The sequence below is a fragment of the Vulpes lagopus genome, chromosome 3 (genome assembly GCF_018345385.1).
Source record: "Vulpes lagopus strain Blue_001 chromosome 3, ASM1834538v1, whole genome shotgun sequence".
Lineage (NCBI taxonomy): Eukaryota > Metazoa > Chordata > Mammalia > Carnivora > Canidae > Vulpes > Vulpes lagopus.
The window spans coordinates 121,133,135-121,154,842 of NC_054826.1; the positions used below are offsets into that span (position 1 = coordinate 121,133,135).

Genomic DNA, 21,708 nt, shown 5'->3' on the forward strand with positions numbered 1-21,708 from the left:
TGAAAAATAATAGCTTTATTTATGACTGAAGATGTGAAGACATTTACAAAATGCCAAAGAAAACCATTCCTTATTCAATTTTTGAAATCTCAGAGCCTCTGAGGACTGAACTCCGTATCAGGGAAGAACACCTCTTGCGAACAGACTATTCTTCATACCAACAGTCATGTTTTGTTTTCTCAACATCCCACCGGGCCTCGACGCACACTTATCCAGTCTGCTTGCTCGCTGAGTCTCTTAGGTGGCTTGTGCTAGCCACAGCTTCACTACAGTGCCCTCAGACAGAGGTGTGCACGGGACGCATCTATCGGGGTCCCTTCGCGTTACTTTCTTTCTCCGAGTACTGATGGCAGCCAGATGAACAGCCAGTAGCATGGAAAAACCAACAAATTAAGGCCTTAAACCTAGGGCAGACAACTCCATTTTCTGGAGCTGAAACAGTGGGCTGGAGAATGCTTTTTACAAGAGATCCTCTATGTTCTGTGTACACAGCTCACACTGTTGGACTAATTTTATTATATACCTAAATATACAAACTGATTTAGGAGAAAACCTCCAGACTCTTTCCCCATGGGATTGACATAGCCAAAAAGGAAAAATAAGGGAGAGAGCAAATTAATAGCCCTTAGATTTCAAACAGAGTAAGACAGTTTTGTAAGATCTTGGTCAGATGCACGTCAGGGCTGATCCTGCCTCAGTAAAGAGCGGATTTTTTTTTTTACTGACCTACACTGACCACAAGAGCAAGTCACCAACAGTGGATTGCTGGCAGAGGAAATTGTGGCTGCTTCTATCCTAAGGCTTCGATATAAATAAGCAGCAGCCCACAGTGACCAGTGGTATCGTACATGGCACAGCTCAGTGACACAGGTGCACGGTAGTGTATCTTTCAGAACATATCCATTGGAAGTACTTACTGAATGCAAATCAGAAATTCATGAAAGGAAAGGCCATTTACAACATAGGGAAGACGACTGTCCCCATATAAAGGGTTCACAATCTGAATTGACCTTTTAAGATGGCAAATAGTGTTAGAGAACACTGTAAACCAACAAATCAAATAGGAAAAAAAACAAAGCAATGTAGTACAATATATAATTACTGGAGACTTTTCCCTTCTAGGTAAGATTTTCAGAAAACCCTGGGATAGATTTTATATCACAAAATGGTCCATATCGCCCAAAAATGTCTTTTGACTGGACAGTAAAATAGTATTTGTTGGAAGCCAAAAATTGAGATAAAGTACAGGCCATTGGGAGTGGCAAAGCTTTAATTTCTCCAATTTTCTTCCAAATCAACTTATGATTGGGGTTCTCATGACAGAGAAAGAGGTGATAGCTTTCCACTGGAGCACACTTGGGATTGATTTTGCTGATGTTCCAAGTCAGGGCAATGCCCTTGGGTCTCAGCACCCGTTTCACTTTGAGCTCGGGCTTCTGGGGAGGAAGTGTGTCTCGGATTTTGTCTACCAGTTCAGGCAGGAGTGGTGGTGGCTCTGGGAGAGGTGGCAAGTGCTCAAAGGACTCAAGAACCTAGGAAACACATTTGTAAAGTTTAGCAAGCTGAACTGGCCAGTTTTGATTAAAGGGCTCAACTGCAGTTCTAAATATATTTCCTAGTCTTTGATCCATTTATTGAAATCATAAGAACAAAAGGATGCTTCAGGAGTATGTGGGGCTGGATCCAGTCTTTTCAAGCATAAGCTGCTTTTGGCATTAAGATTTCTACACTCTGGAATATCACAAATTCAGAAAGGGTTAGGTCCCAGACACTCTGGACAAATATTACATCTCATTCCCTAAAAGTGATCAAACACTGTGCTAATTTGCATGAAAAGTGTGAGTGTACAAGAACACCCCATCACCCCTCCACCCTCATCAACAATGGCTAACTACTCTTATAAATATTTTGTTGGGGGCAGCCCCGGTGGCTCAGCGGTTTAGCGCTTCCTGCAGCCCAGGGTGTGATCCTGGAGACCCAGGATCGAGTCCCACATCAGGCTCCCTGCATGAAGCCTGCCTCTCCCTCTGCCAGTGTCTCTGCCTCTCTCCCTCCTCTCTGTGTATTCTCGTGAATAAATAAATAAAATCTTAAAAAAATATATTTTGTTGTGTTAAAAAATATATATATATAGTTTTAGCTTCTAGTTTCTGGAAAATTAAATTATTTTGATTGCATAAATAAGTAGATGCACAATAACACATTTTCAAAAAGCACAAGCTGAAATGTGACCCAAATGTTTCTGCATAAGTAAAATGGGTACTTCCACTCAATGTAGAATGAATATCCCTTAATAGAGCATTTTATATCAGTACCTGGGCTGCATTTTGTGCCACTTGGGTTGTCTCTTTTGCAATCAGAGCAGCTTTTCTAAGTGACTCCAGGGTGGATACTGAACTTTCTGTGAACACAAGGTTTGAGAAGTAAAATTTATCATCGATAATCAATTCCATAGCCTTTAAGCAAAACCAGCTTACATCTTAAGTGGTAACTGAATGTGAACTAAAATTACAAAACTGTGAAATAAAATAATTAACTTTTGATAAAAGTTCAAGACCCAAAGGTGACAAATACAGAGAATTTCCATTTAATATGACAGAAATTCCCCTCTTAAGATAAACACCTAAGTCTTTATTTAACCTGGAACTAGGAAAAGTTATACATGGGAGAGGGACCCTTGCTCAGCGTTCTTAGAGGCACCTTATGCTCTCTTAGGTCAACAGGATGTTTGCAAATACAGAGCCATTTACAATCCAATATAAATACATGACACACGCAAGTCCTGGGAATTCAAACTAAATATCAGGTAGTCTGAGGGTTAAAGGAATCTCTGCTGCTGTGGCTGTGTTAGTCTGGAGGGAATCAGATATACAGCTGACCCTTGAACAACATAAGGCTTGAATTGTGTGGATCCACTTATACATGGATGTTTTTCATTTCACTAAATTCAGTACAGTACTGTAAATCTATTTTCTCTTCCTTGTGATTTTAAGAACATTTTTTTCTCTAGCTTACTTTATTGTGAGAAAACAGTATATAATCCATACAGCATACAAAATAGGTGTTAATTGATGTTTATGTTATTGGTAAAGTTTCTGGTCAACAGTGGCTGTCAGTAGTTAAGTTTTGAGGGAGTTAATAGTTATATGCAGATTTCCAACTGCATGTGGGGTCAGTGACCCTAACCCCACGTTGCTCAGGGTCAAATGTAAATTGTGGTCAAGTGTAAACTGTGGACTGTGGTAAGGGAGAGAGGAGGAAGGAGGGGCAAACAGGTCAATGGAAGAGAGATGGTGAAGGGAAGAAAGGAAAGGGAAAAATAGAGACTGTAGGTGTCAGGGAGAGAAAGAAGGTTTAAGTAGGTGTTAGAATTGTCTAAAACAACTGGGGAGAGGCTATATGGGTGGTGGTTAAGAAACAGGATCTCCTGTTGGGAAGTAGTTAGGCCAGGAAGCTAAAAACTTCACAAGTTTGAATGCGTCTAATAAGCGTCAAAACCATTTTGATCCACTGTGTGCACAATGATATAACCGTTGAATATACATTCTTAATCTCTCCAAACAAAATTTTTTTAATTTATATTTTTCTTGTGACTAACAAGGATAATCCAGATTCTGCATTGTGTTTCAAAGTTAATTCATTAGTCAATTTATCTACTGGTGTAAAGAACCTTTGTATGAGTTGTAAAGACCTCTCAGTTTTAATTATGAGTCTGTTAACAGGGTCCCTAACTGGTTAATGCAACTAGAGCTAGACCCGTGAGATCATAACCGGAAGGTGGCGGAAGGACACAGAGGAGGTCCAGTGAACGATACTCAAAACATTCTAACAAATAGAACCCCCTCTAACTAACATTCCTTCTTCCAAGGTGGTAAGTCAGCCGGTCCTTAAAATAGGGCCAGATAGAAACACAACTTCAGGATGGTAAGAAGAGACAACACAGAACTGTGGTCCCAAACCTGCTCCTGTTTATACCCTGTGCCATCAGCACCCACACCTTCTAAGCACTCTCTAGCTTTTACCCTCATCTATAAACAAATGAGTAAGGATTACTTCAGTCCTTGGAATTCTTGAAGCAGCAGCAGCCAGTAGCCCATTATATAAAGATTACTCTTTAAGCTGCTAGGTGAGAACTGTGACCTCTGGTTGCAACTTAACCTTCTGATGTTTGACCTTCCAGATCCTCTGCCGCATGGATATGCTCATGTACACACACACACAAGCATATGTAAATACTTATGATATAAAAATAGTTTTAAAAATTTGGGTTTTTAATGAACCATTCAGATATAATTTACATATAATAAAAATGTATTCATTTTAAATGTGCGATTCCTTGAGTTTTGACAAATGTGCCCTTGTGAAGCCATCACCAAAATCAGGACACAGAATGTTTTCATCAGACCCCAAGCTGTTCAGGATCCCTTCTCAGGGATCTCTCTCACTCTGGCCCCGTGAAACCACAGGTCTGCTGTCACTATGGACTAGATTTGACTTTTCTATAAAATTTAATAAAAATCAAATCACGCAGTACAGAGAATTCTTTGGCCCAACATACTGTTTCTGAGATTCATCCATATTGCATATAAAAACATCTTGTTCATTGTTTTTAAAGTGAGCTCCATGCCTAGTGTGGGGCTCAAACTCACAACCTGGAGATCAAGAGGCATGTGCTCCACCAATGGAGCCAGCCAGGTACCCCGTATTGTGCTGTGGATTGTTGAGTAGTATTGGCTGTACAGATAGATATGCTACAACCCATTTATCCATTTATCTGCTGGTGGACATTTGCGCTGCTTCCAGTTTGGGACAATTTTGAGTAAGTTGTGTAGGAGTCTGTGTAGATATAGGTTTTCATTTCTCAGGTAAATACCTACGACTAACACTGTCACATAGTAAGAGTATAGTTAATATTTGGAGGAACTGCTCAGCCACTTCAAAGGGGTTTTACCATTTCACATTCCTCCCACAAAAGCCTAAGAGTTCCAGGTTGCTCCACATCCTGCCAACACGTTGTGTATTTCAGTTTTCATTTTCATCATTCTACTAGATAAGCTGTGGCATCTCACATGGTCTCCATTTCCCTCGTGAGTAATGATGATGAGGATAATGTCTTCTTGTGGCTTGTGCCATTCCCTCCATCTTCTACAGTGAAGTATCCTTTAACTGCTTTGGGTTTAATTTGTTCTTTTTTCCCCCTAGCATCTTAAGAGAGAAGCTTAGATTGCCCATGTGGGGCTTGATCTCACGACCATGAGATCATGACTGGAGTTGGCCAAGAGTTGGACATCAACCAACTGCACCACCCATGCACCCCTCTTTTTGATAATGAAGATTTGCCAGCAACAAACTTTATCTGAAAAAAACTTAATTTTGCTTTCACTTTTGAAAGATATACTTGGTGGATATAGAATTCTAGGTTAAGAGTTTCTTTAGCCTCTCAATGATGTCATTTGACTATCATCTGGTTTGCATAGTTCCAATTGATAAAACTGTGAATTCTTTGTTCTTCTCTATATTTTATGATATAAAAAAAAACTTTTTTAAGAAAAAAAAATTTTTTTTTGTTTGCTTTTAAGGTTTTTCTCTTTATCCCTGGTTTTCAGGAAGGGAGACTGTGATGTATCTTGATATGATTTTCTTTGTATTTATCCCGCTTGGAATTTATTGAAGTCCTTAATTATGTGGATTTGTACTTTTCATTAAATTTAGAAGGTTTCTGACCATACAATTATGGTGGATCACTTGATTTTATCCCACATTCATTTAAAGTTTGATTCCCTTTTCCTAGCCTTCTTTTTCTCTTTTTAATCCTCCTTTAGCTTGGATAGTTTCTTTCCAAACTATTTGGTCAGGTACTATTTCCTCCAGTTTACCAATTTGTTTTGTCCTTCTTCAGTGTGTAATAAGCTGTTTATATTCCATCCATGGAACTTTAAGTATTTTCTTTTTTAAAATTTGGTTCTAGGGCAGCCTGGGTGGCTCAGCAGTTTAGCGCCATCTTCAGCCCAGGCTGTGGTCCTGGAGACCCGGGATTGAGTCCCGCGTCAGGCTCCCTGCATGGAGCTTGCTTTTTCTCTGCCTCTCTCTCTCTCTCTCTCTCTCTCTCTCTCTGTGTCTCTCATGAATAAATATATAGAATTTAAAAAAAAATTTTGGTTCTCTTTTATATCTTTTATTTCATTATGTTCTTGTTTACTTTTTATCTTTGAGCATATTTCCTTCTTTTTTAAATATTTTATTTATTCATAAGAGAGAGAGAGATAGAGAGAGAGAGAAGCAGGCAGAGACACAGGCCGAGGGAGAAGCAGGCTCCACGCAGGGAGCCTGATGTGGGACTCGATCCTGGGGCTCCAGGATCATGCCCTGGGTCAAAGTTAGGTGCTAGGGCAGCCCGGGTGGCTCAGCGGTTTAGCGCCGCCTTCAGCCCAGGGCGTGATCCTGGAGTCCCGGGATCGAGTCCCACATCAGGCTCCCTGCATGGAGCCTGCTTCTCCTTCGGCCTGTGTTTCTGCCTCTCTCTCTTTTCTCTGTGTATTCTCATGAATAAATAAATAAAATCTTTAAAAAAAAAAAAAAAGTTAGGTGCTAGACCACTGAGCCACCCAGGGATTCCCTCTTTCTTCTTTTATTACATTTTTAAAATTTTATTTTTCTATGTAATCTTGGCCCCCAGTGTGGGGCTCGAACTCATGCCCTCAAGATCAAGAGTTACATGCTTTACTGACTAAACCAGCCAGGTACCCCACTTTGAGCATATTTCTATCAGCTCCTTCAAAGTCCTGGTCTGTTAGTTGTCATCTCTGTTGTTTCTGAGTTTGTTTCCACTGACTGTTTTTTCTCCTGGTTATAGATTCCATTTTTTGTCTCTGTATCTCTAGTGATTTTTTAAAATTGGATGATGGATATTATAAATTTTAAATGGTTGTGGGTTGAATTCCGTTCTCCAGAACACAGTGGGCTTTGTGTGATAAGCTATTGAGTTATATGTAGTTCAATTTGATCCTTTCAAAGTTTGTATTTAGTTTTTTTTTTTTTTAAGATTTTATTTATTTATTCATACGAGTCAGAGAGAGAGAGAGAGAGAGAAAGGCAGAGAAAAGCAGGCTCCATGCAGGTAGCCTGACATGGGACCCGATTCTGGGACTCCAGGATCACGCCCTGGGCTGAAGGTGGTGCTAAACCGCTGAGCCACCCAGGCTGCCCTGTTTTTAGGTTTTATTAGGGTAAGGCCATAGTTGCCTTTGTTCTAAGATGAGTTTACACCCAGGTATTCAGTAAGAATCTGGCACTATAGCTGGTCAGAACTGAACATTTCTCACCCCTGAGCATATAGCTCTTTGGTCATTCTTTGCCAATATTTATGGGGTTTAATATGCAAATATTCTATGCCAATATTTATGTATCTCTACGCATGTGGGGCTTAATACTTCAGAGCAAGGACTCAAGAGGACTCTATGCTAATCTCTTGGGAGTTTTTTTCTGAGTGCCTTCCTCATCCTGATGTTATGCTCTTCCCCTTCATTCTAGTTGCCTCAGCCTCTCTAAATGCCAATCTCTGTCTCTTGACCTCAATAAGACAGCCACACTCTGCCAGACATTCTCTGCTTGGCAGTTCCTCCACTGTACCACAGTCTAGGAAGAAAGCTAGGGCAATCCATACAGTTCATCTCACTCATTCCCTTCTCTCAGGGATTGTAGTCCTATACTGCAATATCTGAAAAGGGTTTTTTTTTTTTTTTTATTACATCTTATTTAGTTTTCTAGTTGTTTATGGCAGAAAAGTTATGTCTAGGCTCTTTACTCCCATTACTACTCTCTCAAAACAGGTTTATAACTTTTTTCTCGTTACATTACTAACATGTTTACATCAACACGTGTACTTCTTCTACAACGTTATTTTTAATGGTTGAATACTGCTGTACCATATAAATCTAATTTGTGTAATTAGTCCTTTATTTCTAGAAATTTAAGGGTTTCCAAAGTTTAATTTTTCACAAATAGCACTGTGATGAACATTTTCATACTTCCCTATATACTTAACCTTAGTTTCTTTAGGTAACTATTCAAAGAATTTGGGGGTCAAAGGCTTGTATATTTCTAAAGTTTCTGATGTTGACAAAATACCTCCCCAGAATATACTCCTATTCAGAGTATGGAAACTTACAGTTCCTTTAAAACTCTTCAGTGGAAAATCTGCTGCATTAATTTAGTATTTGGGGGGTAAAGTATACTATAGGCTAAGCACTGTACTAAAAGGACGGAAAGTTACAGATTAGGAAGTCTGATGCTGCTGAAAAGAATCTCAAGTCCTCTCAGGAAGACAGATGAAAAGAAACAATTACAGAGCAATGTAATACAGCTATAATCTAGGTGTGCACTAAGTACCAATGGTAAGGAGAACCTAGAAGTAACAGTACAATCTAAGTGTCTAAAGGGAGTATGAAAGAATGATGAGTGGGGTCATCAGACACACCTGGGGAGAGACAGAGAGGACAGCATTCCTGGCAAAGAGAACTATGCAAAGGTGGTAAGGAGAGGAGAAGCATTACCTATTGAGAAGCTATTAAGGCACAGGTAAGGAATTTGTAGAACATAAGCTAGAAAAGTTTTCAGGGTCTAAGTCATTAAGGAGTCTTGCTAAAGAGTTTGGATTTTATCCTACAGATAAAAGCAAAATCAGATCTGTCAATAGGAAGGAGCGTTTCAGTGGCAGCTTGGGAGACTCAAAAGAAGCAGTTTAAGTTAGGGCAGAAACATTGGTTACTTGCTAAGTTATGGCAGTAGAATAGGCAAAAAGTGATGGAATTCTGAAATAAGGAAATACATGGACCAGACCTGTTAGCTTTAAAGGAGACAGAATTGGTGGCCTTGAAAACTGACTGCACAGTGGAATGATCAGATCAAAGAGTCCAAAGTGACTCTTTCATGTCTGGCTTAGGGAAGCTGGGCCAGCTGGTGATACCATTCATCAAGGAATATGGGAACAGCCCAGGTTCAACCTGACAAACCATACCTTTGTTCAGAACTGGACACTCTACAAGGTGAACAGATCCACGCTGTTATGAGTCAGCAGCATGTCCAACTGTTAGATTTCAAACTAACGCCCCCCTCCCAAGTTAGAGGTCTGATTTATTAAGCACTGAATGGATCGGTGTTCCTACTTTTTATTTTACTGTATCTCAAATCCTGTACTCTAGAGTGTGGAAATGATTTAATAATCTTAATGAAAAAGTAACTGATTTTTCTAGATTCCCAATTCACTTGTCAAATTTATATTTCTCATTTTCATCATGAAACTGAAGGGTTTTTTAATTATATCATGAGGTACCTGGAGATTCCTAAGGTTCTAACCTTTGTTTGAATCCACAGTTGAAAGGGGAGAAGGAATTGGCTATGTATTTCCTATGTTACTCTCCATTTTTAAGTATTATATACTTTTCAATGCTAAAAAAGATTTTTCAATGCTAAAAAAGATTTTTATCAAGAGTATCAAGAACATTCAAGGGCAATTATTAAGAGATGAAACTTTATAGCTTATAACTAGCTCCAGATGACTTTAATTTTACCTCTTCCTGTTTAAATCTAAGAAAGAGGGCACTGTAATCATTCTTCTTCTACATTTTCATATTATGCCCTAGTACCCTCTCATAGTATTAATGATCTAAAGAAAAAAGGTGTGTACCAGAAATGAGATTCATAATAGCCCCAAACAACCCAGCTATCTTTCAGTGAGTGAACACATAAACTATTATACATCTATACTATGGAATACCACTCAACAACAAAAAGGAATACTACTGATATGCAACTTTGATGACCCGTGGGGGAATTATGCTAAGGAAAAGAGGCCAATCTCAAAAAGATACACACTGTATCATCATATAACACCCAAGGATAATTGTGTAATTTGATTGTGGTGACCATTCCATCAATCTATACATGATAAAACTACATACAGCTATACACACACACACACATTAAAACAAACTTTATAAATGGGTCAAATGCTTTTTGAACAGTCACCTTCCCTCTTTCTTAAAAAGAAACACTTACTTGTGTTGTACTTTGATAAGGCTTCTTTTGTCACATCAACCACAGAGTCAAATTTCTTCTTCTCTACAGCCTGAAAAGTTGTTAAAAAACTAAGATTTTGCCTCAGTAGCACAAAATATTTTTGAAAAAGAAAACACAGATTTTAATTTACCATTTATAAGCTGGGAGATTAAGTAACTATCCTGTAAATTCTTACAGTTTAACACTATTAGGAGAGAGAAGGTCATGAAATACTATATGGTTTCTGAGAATACGACTAGGCAAAGTCTGAGTTAGTTTGGTAAATAAGTAGGCTTTTGAAATATGTTTGTCACTAACTGTTTGCTTTAATGTTTAAGCTAGACTGGAAACTGGGTATACTAACTAGTCAAGCATTAATTTCACAGACAATGAATCTCCCAAACAACGAATGACAAAACTAAGTCCATCTTTCCCAGGTAGCAACACTAAAGTTTCCAGAAAACTAACATACTCAAATGAACAACATTCAGAGGCAATATTTATTACCTACCGTAACTTCTGTTTCAGCACCAAGTGAATTGTTAGAATTTCCTGATGTAGTTTTTCCAGTACCTGAAAGAAAATTATTAAAATATCAACATTTGGCAAATTTATTAAGCTATTATTTATTTATGAACTTTACAACATATGAATACTGAAACACAATAATAATGAGGATTCTCATTAACCATTTATTACATAATCACAAAAATGTAATTCAATTGACATTATCTATTCTAAAGACCAAGGAACCAACTGAAACAAAAAAAATGTAATTTGAGTTTAAAAGATTTTGTCCTGTAACTTTACAACTATATTAGTTTTTCTGAAAATCCATCTGTAAATTAATATGTAAATTAATATGGCATTTGAGAAAACGGACTTGGAAATGTAGTTTTTCTCTTTTTTTAAAAAAACATTTTATTTATTTATTCATAGAGACACACAGAGAGAGAGAGAGAGGCAGAGACACAGGCAGAGGGAGAAGCAGGCTCCATGCAGGGAGCCTGATATGGGACTCGATCCGGGTCTCTGGGATCATGCCCTGGGCTGGAGGCGGTGCTAAACCCGCTGAGCCACCAGGACTGCCCAAATGTAGTTTTTCTTCATAGTATCTCTAAATCAGACTCTGGAGATAGCTGAGGGGCATTCTATCTAGAACAGGAGAAAAACCTCAGATAAATGCTTATTATCCCTTGTAACTATCTGATTCACGATCTTAACAGTCCAAGCCTTGGGGGCAATTGAATAGCTATGTAAGTGATGGGAAAGCTTTCTGAAATCAAGATACAAATACTCTAAAATAGTAAACAAAGAAAAGGAAATGGGGAATTTTGAATGAGAACTTATAGGCCAACAAGAGAGCCATTTTAAGAGAGAGGAACTTTATTAGAAACCTGAGGTTAAAGACTTTTACGTAAATGTAGTAAGAAACACCAAAGAGGAACAAAGTACTCTCAAAAAGCCAAAAGTTAAAAAAAATAAAAGATGCTAAAGAATATTCAAACTTTAAATCTTAAGATAAAACAAACATAAACAAGAACCAAAGTATTACCATCATCACAGGCCACAGCAAACAGAGAAGAATAATGTATATGAAAGGTTAAGTAGTTTTCTAACTTACAAATCCATTAAGCACAGTAAACTAACAAAAGGTCATAAATTGATAAACACAAGGGTAAAAAAACCCCTCAATTATAGTTAGGAAATCATTTATTTGTTCAGATATTAATCTATTAATCACAGATATAAATTTAAACATTTTTGAAAGTAGAGTTTTTTATTGAAAGATAATGTTCAATTCTCTATTTTAAACAAATACTGACTTGAGGCTTTCTAATTTCATAGATCATATTTTAATCAACTTAAGATACCTGTTGGATTTGATGTAATTGGAGTTGTCAAATTAGGACTTTCCAGAGAAATCAACATAACATCATCATTGTTACTAAAATGATAAGAAAATTAAAAACAAAAATAAACTAAACATGTATTATCAAGTTGAAACATGCAATCAATGGTTAGAATTCTTCTGACATAACATTTCATAACTGACAAGTTTTAATCTAACAATTGTGGTGGGGAATTGGAGATAAAACTAAATGCCCAAGAAACCCTATGTGTTGCCAATTATATGACCAAAAGTGTCCAATATAATGGATCCTTAAAACTTACTAGAAACTCATTTACAATGAATCCAAATATATAACCTATAAGCATTCAATACATATAAATGTACAAAATATGCAAAAGTCACTCTAGCACATATACTTGCCTTCATGAAAATGAAAAGTTTAATTGAAAAAAACCCAATAAGACACTTTGACTCTTACACAGGACTGTAAAAATAAGGCTGTTAAAAAATTAGTCCTGCCACAATTCTACGTTACATCACTACAGTAGAAATACTGACCACATACTTACTAAACTAAGCAAAGATGGTAAATGACACTGATTATGATTACTGCTCCCATTTGACCCTGACTCCACTTTCATGAGTTTGACATTCACATCAGAATCTTTGTTAAGAAGATCTTGACACAGATTTCATGGAGCCTATAAAATTGCTAGATGAATTTTCTATGCACAGAGTTATACCACTTTCTTATAGATGTTTTTAATTTTTAGCTTTTGTATTTAGGTCTATGATCCACTTCAAATTATTTTTGTATATGGTGTGAGGTAGGAAGGGAGGTTCACTCTTCCCCTCTGGATATTCCTGCAACAGCTGTTGAAAAAAAACTATCTTTTCTTCAACAAATTACCTTGGCATCTTCGTTGAAAACCGATGGATGATATAGAATAGTCTCTAATCTGTCCATGGATTTGGTAGGTCTATCCTAAGATAACACTATTGTCTTAATTACTTTAACTTTATAGAAGTCTTTTTTTTTTTTTTTAACTTTATAGAAGTCTTAAACTTAGGTAGTGTCTTCCAACTTTGTTTCTAACACGGTTTTCCTCTTGTAAGTCTTCAACAACTCCATTTCGTATAAGTTTTTAATCAGCTTGTTACTTTTTTTTAATTGTTTATTTATTTTCATTTTATTTATTTATTTATTTTTATTTATGATAGTCACACACACACAGAGAGAGAGGGGGGGGGGGCAGAGGCACAGGCAGAGGGAGAAGCAGGCTCCATGCACCCAGAGCGCGACGTGGGATTCGATCCCGGGTCTCCAGGATCGCGCCCTGGGCCAAAGGCAGGTGCTAAACTGCTGCGCCACCCAGGGATCCCAGCTTGTTACTTTCTATTTAAAAAAGGCTGCCAAGATTTTTATTTAGATTGCATTAAATGTACAAAGTGATTTGGGTGATGTAACATTAATAACGAATTCTCTGATTTGTAAACATGATATATCTCACCAAATATTTAAGTCTCCTTTCATTTTTCTCAACTTTTTATATATTTAAAAATTAATTAAACTATTTTAAGAACAGTTTTAGGTTTATAGCAAAATTAACTGGAAGGTACAGAGCGTTCCCATAAACCTACTATCTCTAACCAACCGCCCCACGCATGCTTCCCCACCAAAATCCTACACCACAGGTATGCTTGTTGCAAAGAATGAACCTACACTTGATACATCATCATCACCATCATGATCAAACTCCACAGTCTACTATAGAGTTCACTCTTAGGGTATACATTCCACATACTATAAATGTACAACGATATATATTCATCATTATAGTATCACACAGAATAGTTTCTGTGTGATAAAAATCCCTTTGCTCTGCCTATTCATTCCTCCCCATTAAGCCCTGGCAGTATTCGATCTTTTTATTGTCTCCATTGTTTCGCCTTTTCTAGAATGTCATGTAGTTGGACTCATACAGTATGTAGCCTTCTCACTCTGATTTTTTTCGTTTTGTAATATGCATTTAAGTTTCCTGTGTCTTTTCATAGCTCATTTCTTTTTTAGTACTGAATAACATTCCATTGTCTCAATGTAATGATTTATTTATCCATTCACCTACGGAGGGACATCTTGGTTGCATCTGAGTTTTGGCAATTATGAATAAAATTGCACTGTATAGGATTCTCCTCTCCTTTCTTAGCCTATCAATTCTACTTCTTTTTTGCAATATACATTTACAGCTAACTCAAGTCCACTTTCAAATAATACTATCCGGCTTTACAAATAAGTGAAGTACCTTCCTTTTCCATTTCTTTTATACTATCCACCTTTTTTCCCTACTTTTTTCATTGAAGCCCTTTGCAAATAGTTTTTTCAAAATTCTTGGTCTGATAATGTGAACATTTCTGTCATATCTGACTCTGCTTCTGATGCTTATATAGTCTCTTCAAATTGTGGGGGGGGGGGTTGCCTTTTAGTATGTTTTATGGTATTTTGTTGAACAGTGAACATGATGCACTAGGTAAAAGGAATATGATAAACGGGCCTTTAGTAACGTAGTGGCTCTACTAATCCTATGATTAGCTCTGTCTTCTAAGTAAGCCTACAACCCTGGAGTGTAAACTTCACCAGTGCTTCTCAACTGCCCGTCTGCTTTAGGTGGGACAGGATGGATGGAGCAGCTAAAGTTGGGGATTCACTTCCTCCATGTGGAAGGCTAGCAGGAGCAGGAGTTGGGCTCTAGTAGTAGTTTCTCCCTAGGACAGGCCTTGTTAAGAACAGAGTGGTCTGGTACATTTCAAAGGCTCCTTTCACCAACTGGCTGCTGCAGGCGGGATGTATTTTCTCCAGGATTCACTGTAAGGACCTGGTAGCGCTCCTGGAGGTAAAACAAAATTATGGGCTCCCCTGGAGTTTTTAACTCTTGATGTGTCTATTTTGAGCCTCCGGCAATTAAGTTTAGGTTTTCCTAAACTGGCACTGGTTCCCGTGGAAGTTTCTGCTCTTGTTCCCAAATGTTGTGATTATCATTTCTGCCTCTGTCGTCGCTCCAACTTTGGGGGCAGTGTTTTTGCTCAGTGACTTTACTTATCTAATGGATTTAAAAGGAGGTGCTGGTTTTTTCAGTTTGTAAGACTCCTTATGTGCTAGATCACAAATCTGAAATCTACTTTGTAGTTTTGAGGTTAGGTCTTACAGATATTTTGATAATCTTATCCCTCTGTATATCATGTTCTTTAATGTCATTGTAAATAGTATTGATTTAAAATTTTAAATTCCAGGGATCCCTGGGTGGCGCAGTGGTTTGGCGCCTGCCTTTGGCCCAGGGCGCGATCCTGGAGACCCGGGATCGAATCCCACATCAGGCTTCCGGTGCATGGAGCCTGCTTCTCCCTCCGCCTGTGTCTCTGCCTCTCTCTCTCTCTCTCTCTGTGACTATCATAAATAAATAAAAAAAAATTAAAAAAAAAAAAAAACATTCTTAAAAAAAAAAATAAAATAAAATAAAATTTTAAATTCCAACTATTTGTTGCCTATATACAGAAAAACTATAAATAGTATGATTTATACACCCTCCCACATAATATACAGGAATAGTATGATGTACACATATATGTACACAGAAATATATTTTCTATTACCCACATGTTTATAATATCCAGCACTCTTCATCTCTTTACCTTTGCAAATTTCCATCTAGTTTTATTTTCCTTCTTCCTGTAAAACATCCTTTAACAATTCCTGCAGTGCAGGTCTCCTGCTGATGTATTCTTCACACATGCCCCCCCCCCATTTTTTTTTAGTGTGAAAATGTGTTTTCCCCTACATATCTGAAAGATATTTTCACAGAGTATAGAAATTTTAATGGGTAGTTTTTCTTTCAATGTCTTAGAGATGTCCCTGTATTTCAATGCTTTAGAGATGTCTTTTAGTGTAAATAGTGCACATCAAGAAGTCTCTTGGTTTTATCTTTTTATTCCTTTCTGTATGATGAGTCTTTTCTCTCTGGCTGTTTTTAAGATTTTCTTGTCACTACTGGCTTTCACCAGTCTGATTATGTGGTTTTTCCTTTAATCTTTATAACTTTTTTTTTTTTTTTAACATTTGTGGGTTTTGAATTTTTAACAAATTTGGAAAGATTTTAGATTTAACATCTTTGCTCCCTTCTCCCAACTGGTGAAACTTCAATGATATATATATATATATATTAGACTCCTTGATACTGTTCCAAAGGTCTTTGCTGTTCTGTTCGTTTTAGTCTTTTTTCTCCCCATGCTTTTGTTTAAAGTTTACATTGCTATTCCACTGTCTTTAAAAATCAGTAATTACCTATCCTGTTGTTAATCCTAATCAATATACTCTTGACTCTTCAGTTTTTGTCTTTTTCATCTCTAGAAGTTCAATTTTTCTTTTTAACATCTTCTATTTTCACATTTTCCTTTTTACTGTTGGGACATGAACACTATTCTGATAATAGCTGCTTTACATCATTGTTGTCCATCAAACATATTGTTTCTAGCATATCTGTTTTCTCCTTGCTATATTTTGCTACTTTACATGCCTGGTAATTCTTGATTAGATGCCAGACATTGTAAAATTCACACGAATGATGGATGATGTTTCATTCTTTCAAAGAGTGCTGGACTTTATTCTGGTATGCAGTTAAATTACTCAGGATTAGTTGTATCCTCTGTATCCTTTCAGCTTTTCGGGAGTAGGCCCACTGCAGTCCCTAGTCTAGGACTAGGTCACCCTCACTATTATGTCTACCTAAGGACTCTTTACTGTTACTCCATATTATAAGTTTTTTCATTATAGCTAGTAGGGAAAACAAAATGTTCCCAGCCCTGTACAATATCCAAGAAATGTTTGGTCTTCCTTTCAATGTTTTTTTCCCTGGCCTCTTGTAGTTTCAGTCTTTGCATGCATAGATCTGTATGCAGCCAATGATTTAAGAGGTTCTCTTTGGAGATCAACAGAGTTCTACCTTTACACAATTTGCTTGCTTCATTGTTCCTCCGCACAAAGTCTTAGCCAACTCAGACTCCCCAATCTCTGATCTAAATGTGGTAAGGCCTCTAAGCCTGTTTGAGCTCTTCCTGCCCTTGTTCTTCAACCTGTGAAATGCCTCCAGGGAGTAATCTTGAACAATGGTAGAGTGCATTTTACACTTTCCCTTCACCCAGGGAGAGAATTTTGCTCCCTGTTGAACAATGTCTGCACACAATTCTTTTTCACTTTGGTTTTCTACTTGTTGACAACAAAAGAACAATTCCTGTAGCAATTAATATTTCATGGGCAGAAGCAGACATTTTCTACACGTTCATTTTTGTTTTCTGCAATCAACTGGTTTTCATGCACATTTTATTTTTTTCATGCACATTTTAAAACATATTTAATTCAATAATTTTTCCCAAATTTATCAGTAAGAAATTCTAATAGCCATTATTTCTAAGTTCAGTAAACAAAAACAAATGTTTAGATCTAAATTTTATCAAGAATATTCCATTCTTCTATTTTTGGTCTCCAACAAAACTTACAAAGTTTATTTTATATATGTTTTTTTTTTCTACTAGTAATAGTCATCATATGGCTGGAAGACTGATGACTATATTTTGTTGCTTAATTATAAACAATTCTTTTCAGATGTTCATTACACTGTAGTCAAAATCTCCTATCAATCTCAAAATTCATTTAACATTTCTAAAATATTTCTAATATTTTATTTTTTAAAAGTTTATTTAAGTAATATCTACTCCCAACGTGGGGCTCAAATGTATAACTCCAAGATCAAGAGTCACATGCTCCTCCAACTGAGCCAACCAGGTGTCCCAATATTTCTAGTATTTTAAGTATTTCTGCTTGCTGCTATAGTACATCAAATATAGTATTATCTAGGAGTTTAAGAAACCAAGCAGAAAGACCTTAAAGAGCAGAGTGGAATTTCTGGTTTTCTCATTGGGCTGAGGCAGTAAAGAGGGACCCATTAAGGTGGAGGGATCCTAGTGAACGCTCCAGGTTTTCAGCTGGGAATCCATGGAGGTCTATGTCTCAAGAGCCACAGTGAACTAGGGGTAGGAGCCTTACTACATTAACAACAAGCCTCAATTTATACCTTTCCCTAAGTATATTAGGTGACCATGTCATACTCTGCCAGAGAGAATAAACCTTGTGTACAGTAAGATGATATTTCATAGCCTCACCAATTTTTCAGAAATTATCAAGCATGCCAAAAGACAGACTCAAATGACCAGAAATGGACAGAAAAACAACAGAAATCATTATATAGATGATCCTGAGGCTAGGGTTATAAAACATGCACATTAAAAAGTAGAAATTATGAAAAAAAAGACTACAGTGAAATTAGGAAGTCAATTCACATAAAGACACTATTAGAAAAGTGGAAAGACTTGGAATGGAAAAAGATACTTATAGTAAATATATAGACAAAAAACTTAAGATAGGCAAGTCAAAGGGAAAACACAAAAGTCTTGAGAAATGTCATAAAAGGTATCAAAATGACTAACATAAAAATGTGCTTACCTTCATTATTAGAAGGGAATACAAATTAAAGCTAATATATGGGAGCCCCTGGATGGCTCAAATGGCTGAGCATCTGCCTTTGGCTCTGGTCATGATCCCGGGGTCCTGGGATGCAGCTCTGCATCACTGGGCTCCTTGCTCAGCAGGGAGTCTGCTTCTCTCTCTCTCTCCCACCTCCCCTGCTCATGCTTGCTCACACTCTCTCTCAAATACATATATAAAATCTTACAAAAACAAAACAAAACAAAACTCAGTACATGATGCTATATACATAACAGTGTGGCTAACGCAAGAAAGGCAGCTAATATTAAGTGATGACAAGGACATGGAAAAACAAAAAACCTCATTATACTATCTAATGGGAATGTAGGTTTGGTATGATCTCTCCTTGGTAAAGTGTTTGGTAATATCTATTAAACCTCAAAATATACATACTCTATGACCTATCAATTCCATTCCTAGGCAAGTGTCCAACAGAAATGTATGTGCATTCACCAAAAGACAAGTGATGGAATGTTCACAATAGCACTTCTCAAATTTTCCCAATCTGCAAACAACCTAGATGCCCAGTTGTGAATAAGCAAACTGAGGTTTATTTGTGTGATGAGTACTATATAGCAACAAGAATGAATAAACTATTGCAGCTAAGCAACAACAGAGGTAACCCTCACAACACAAAGTGTTGGGCAAAAAAGACACCTAAGAGTTCAGAGTATGACTCCATTTATATAAACATGAAAACTAAACAAAAACAATTTATGGTGTTAAAGCTCAGATAGTAGTTACTTAGGTCAATGTGGTAGGGGTGGGATTAGAGACTAGGGGTGGGACATGAGGCAGATTAGATGCCACTAATTTGATCTGGGAGATATTTACAAAATGTGTTTACTTTGTCAAAATTTGCCAAGGGATATGCTCAGTTTGTGCAGAGTTCAGTGAGTATTATTCAATTAACTTTATTTAAAAAATTATACACATATAGGGCATGTGTTTGTGTATATAAAGTTGTTACTATTTATCCCAAGAAATCTATCTGCAAACTAAAGACTGAAATTTTATGAGCATATGATACATTACTTTTACAAAACTGTTCCACTGACTGCAACCAATGATGGCTGTTATTTTTGTTTTTTTAAGACTTATTTTAGAGAAAGAGAGAGTGAGAGAGCAAGTGGTGGGGGAGGGGCAGAGGGATATATACACACACAGAGAGAGAGAGAGAGAGAGAGAGAGAGAGAGAGAAATATCAAGCAGATTCTCCACTGAACTTGGAGCCCAATGAGGGGCTAGATCCCATGAGCCTGAGATCATGACCTGAGCTGAAATCAAGAGTTGGACACCCAACTAATTGAGCCAGCCAGGCACCCCAAGGGCTGTTCTTTTTTTAAACTTTTTTTTTTTTTTTTTTTAAGAAAGCAAGAGTGTATGAACGTAGGCAGTGGGTGGAGAAGGAGAGAGAAGTTCTGAAGCAGGTTCCATGCCCAGTGCAGAATGACACAGGGCTCAATCTCATGATCTGAGCTGAAGTCGAGAGTCAGACGCTTAACCAACTGAGCCACCCAGATGCCCCAATGATGGTTATTTTTTAAATGAACCATATCTGAGAAGAAAACCGAAGACGGATGATTTTTCATATTCATTCTAGATATACCTATGTTTTCTAAAATTTTTTTTTTTAATTTTTATTTATTTATGATAGTCACAGAGAGATAGAGAGAGAGGCAGAGACACAGGCAGAGGGAGAAGCAGGCTCCATGCACCGGGAGCCCGACGTGGGATTCGATCCCGGGTCTCCAGGATCGCGCCCTGGGCCAAAGGCAGGCGCCAAACTGCTGTGCCAACCAGGGATCCCTTTTTTTTTTAAATTTTTTTTTTAATTTTTATTTATTTATGATTTTTTAAAATTTTTTTTTAATTTTTATTTATTTATGATTATGTTTTCTACCTGCATTTTACCTTAGAGAAAAATTTGTGTCTAAAATGAGTAATTATAAATTAATAAATAAATATAGATAGATAAATAAAGTAATTACAACTTTCTGGGTAATGTTATAATAGAGTAATGTAAAATCATGGGTTCTGGAGACAAATTTGTCTGGGTCTAAATGCACTGGTGGCTTTACTGGCTTGGCCACTTACTAGCTGAGTGTTTTGAGCAAGAAACTGTGCCTTGGTTTCTTCATCTGTAAAACAGGGAGAATTTTCTTAAGATTAAATTAATGTTAATAAAGAATGAGTAGGAAGGAGCACATGCAACACTGCAGGAAATATTAAAATATTGTGGCTGGTAATGGCTTTTCACCCTTTGATTTCTACAAATATTTCACATAAAATTCAATCCACACTTATGTTTTAGGCATAATTAATGTTTCATTCAATCAACATTGGTGAAATAGTCTGTTCTTGGATGCCTTACACCTTGATCTTGCTTTTCATCTTTGGAAATGACTGCATATAAAGGCATTTTCTTCCTATTTAAGCAAGTTCCTTTCCTTCAAACATGTGTTGTAGTCCACAAGCCTTATCTGCTCTGAACTTCTTCAGCTTAGCTATTATTGCCTTTCCCATTTTCTTCACATTCTCAGAAGAAAAATGCTTACACTTCTAAATCCAACCATTACAGACATAGTTGTGGCATTAATTCCTTCAATACTCGGGGTTAACAGAAAAAGCAAGTATAAAACCTCCTGGCTTTCTCTAGAGTTGTAATAATAGTGGGAACAATATGTTTTTGCTTTCTTTTTTAAAATTCCTTTATTTCTTAAATATTTTTTGAAAAATTTTAAATAAATCATAAAGTAGTATATAAACTGTTACACAGAACAGCTATGATGGAACCCCTATACTTGAACAATTTGAAAAGGTATTATTTACAAAATTTTTAAGAAATGTAACTTTATATGTATTTGTTTGATAGTGTATGTGTGTACACACACATATATCTATCTTTGAAGACATCAGAAAGCTGTGGTAGAAGACAACTTAAAGAACTGAGATTCCAGAGAGAGAGTGTATACAGAAGTGGGCTAGACACTTGCCACTGGTGTTCCTCTTAGGGCGTCTGTCAACTAAACTATTCAGGAATACTGAGAAGCCAGGCAGATGGTGGCTGATATCACAATGGACTGTATTGGGGAGGCAAAAATTGGAACATATGACCAGCAATAGAAGGGGAGCCAAAGGTAACATCCCAGTCTTTCTGGTGGAAGTCATAGAAGGCTATGCCATACATGGAGGATGGAGTAAA

General features: G+C 37.0%; 1 protein-coding gene across 2 annotated transcripts in view; it reads right to left on the minus strand.

Annotated features, from left to right (window-relative positions):
- The window catches only part of ATF7IP2 (activating transcription factor 7 interacting protein 2), a 55,477-nt gene continuing 33,769 nt past the window's right edge, over positions 1 to 21,708 (minus strand). For both annotated transcript variants that reach the window (XM_041750595.1, XM_041750593.1), the window contains 5 exons: positions 11,931 to 12,004; positions 10,568 to 10,629; positions 10,057 to 10,126; positions 2,316 to 2,401; positions 1 to 1,532 (listed from right to left, as the gene is read on the minus strand). In XM_041750595.1, the coding sequence (XP_041606529.1) occupies positions 1,119 to 1,532; positions 2,316 to 2,401; positions 10,057 to 10,126; positions 10,568 to 10,629; positions 11,931 to 12,004 (706 nt within the window). In that variant the 3' untranslated portion in view covers positions 1 to 1,118. The remainder of the gene's footprint in view (positions 1,533 to 2,315; positions 2,402 to 10,056; positions 10,127 to 10,567; positions 10,630 to 11,930; positions 12,005 to 21,708) is intronic.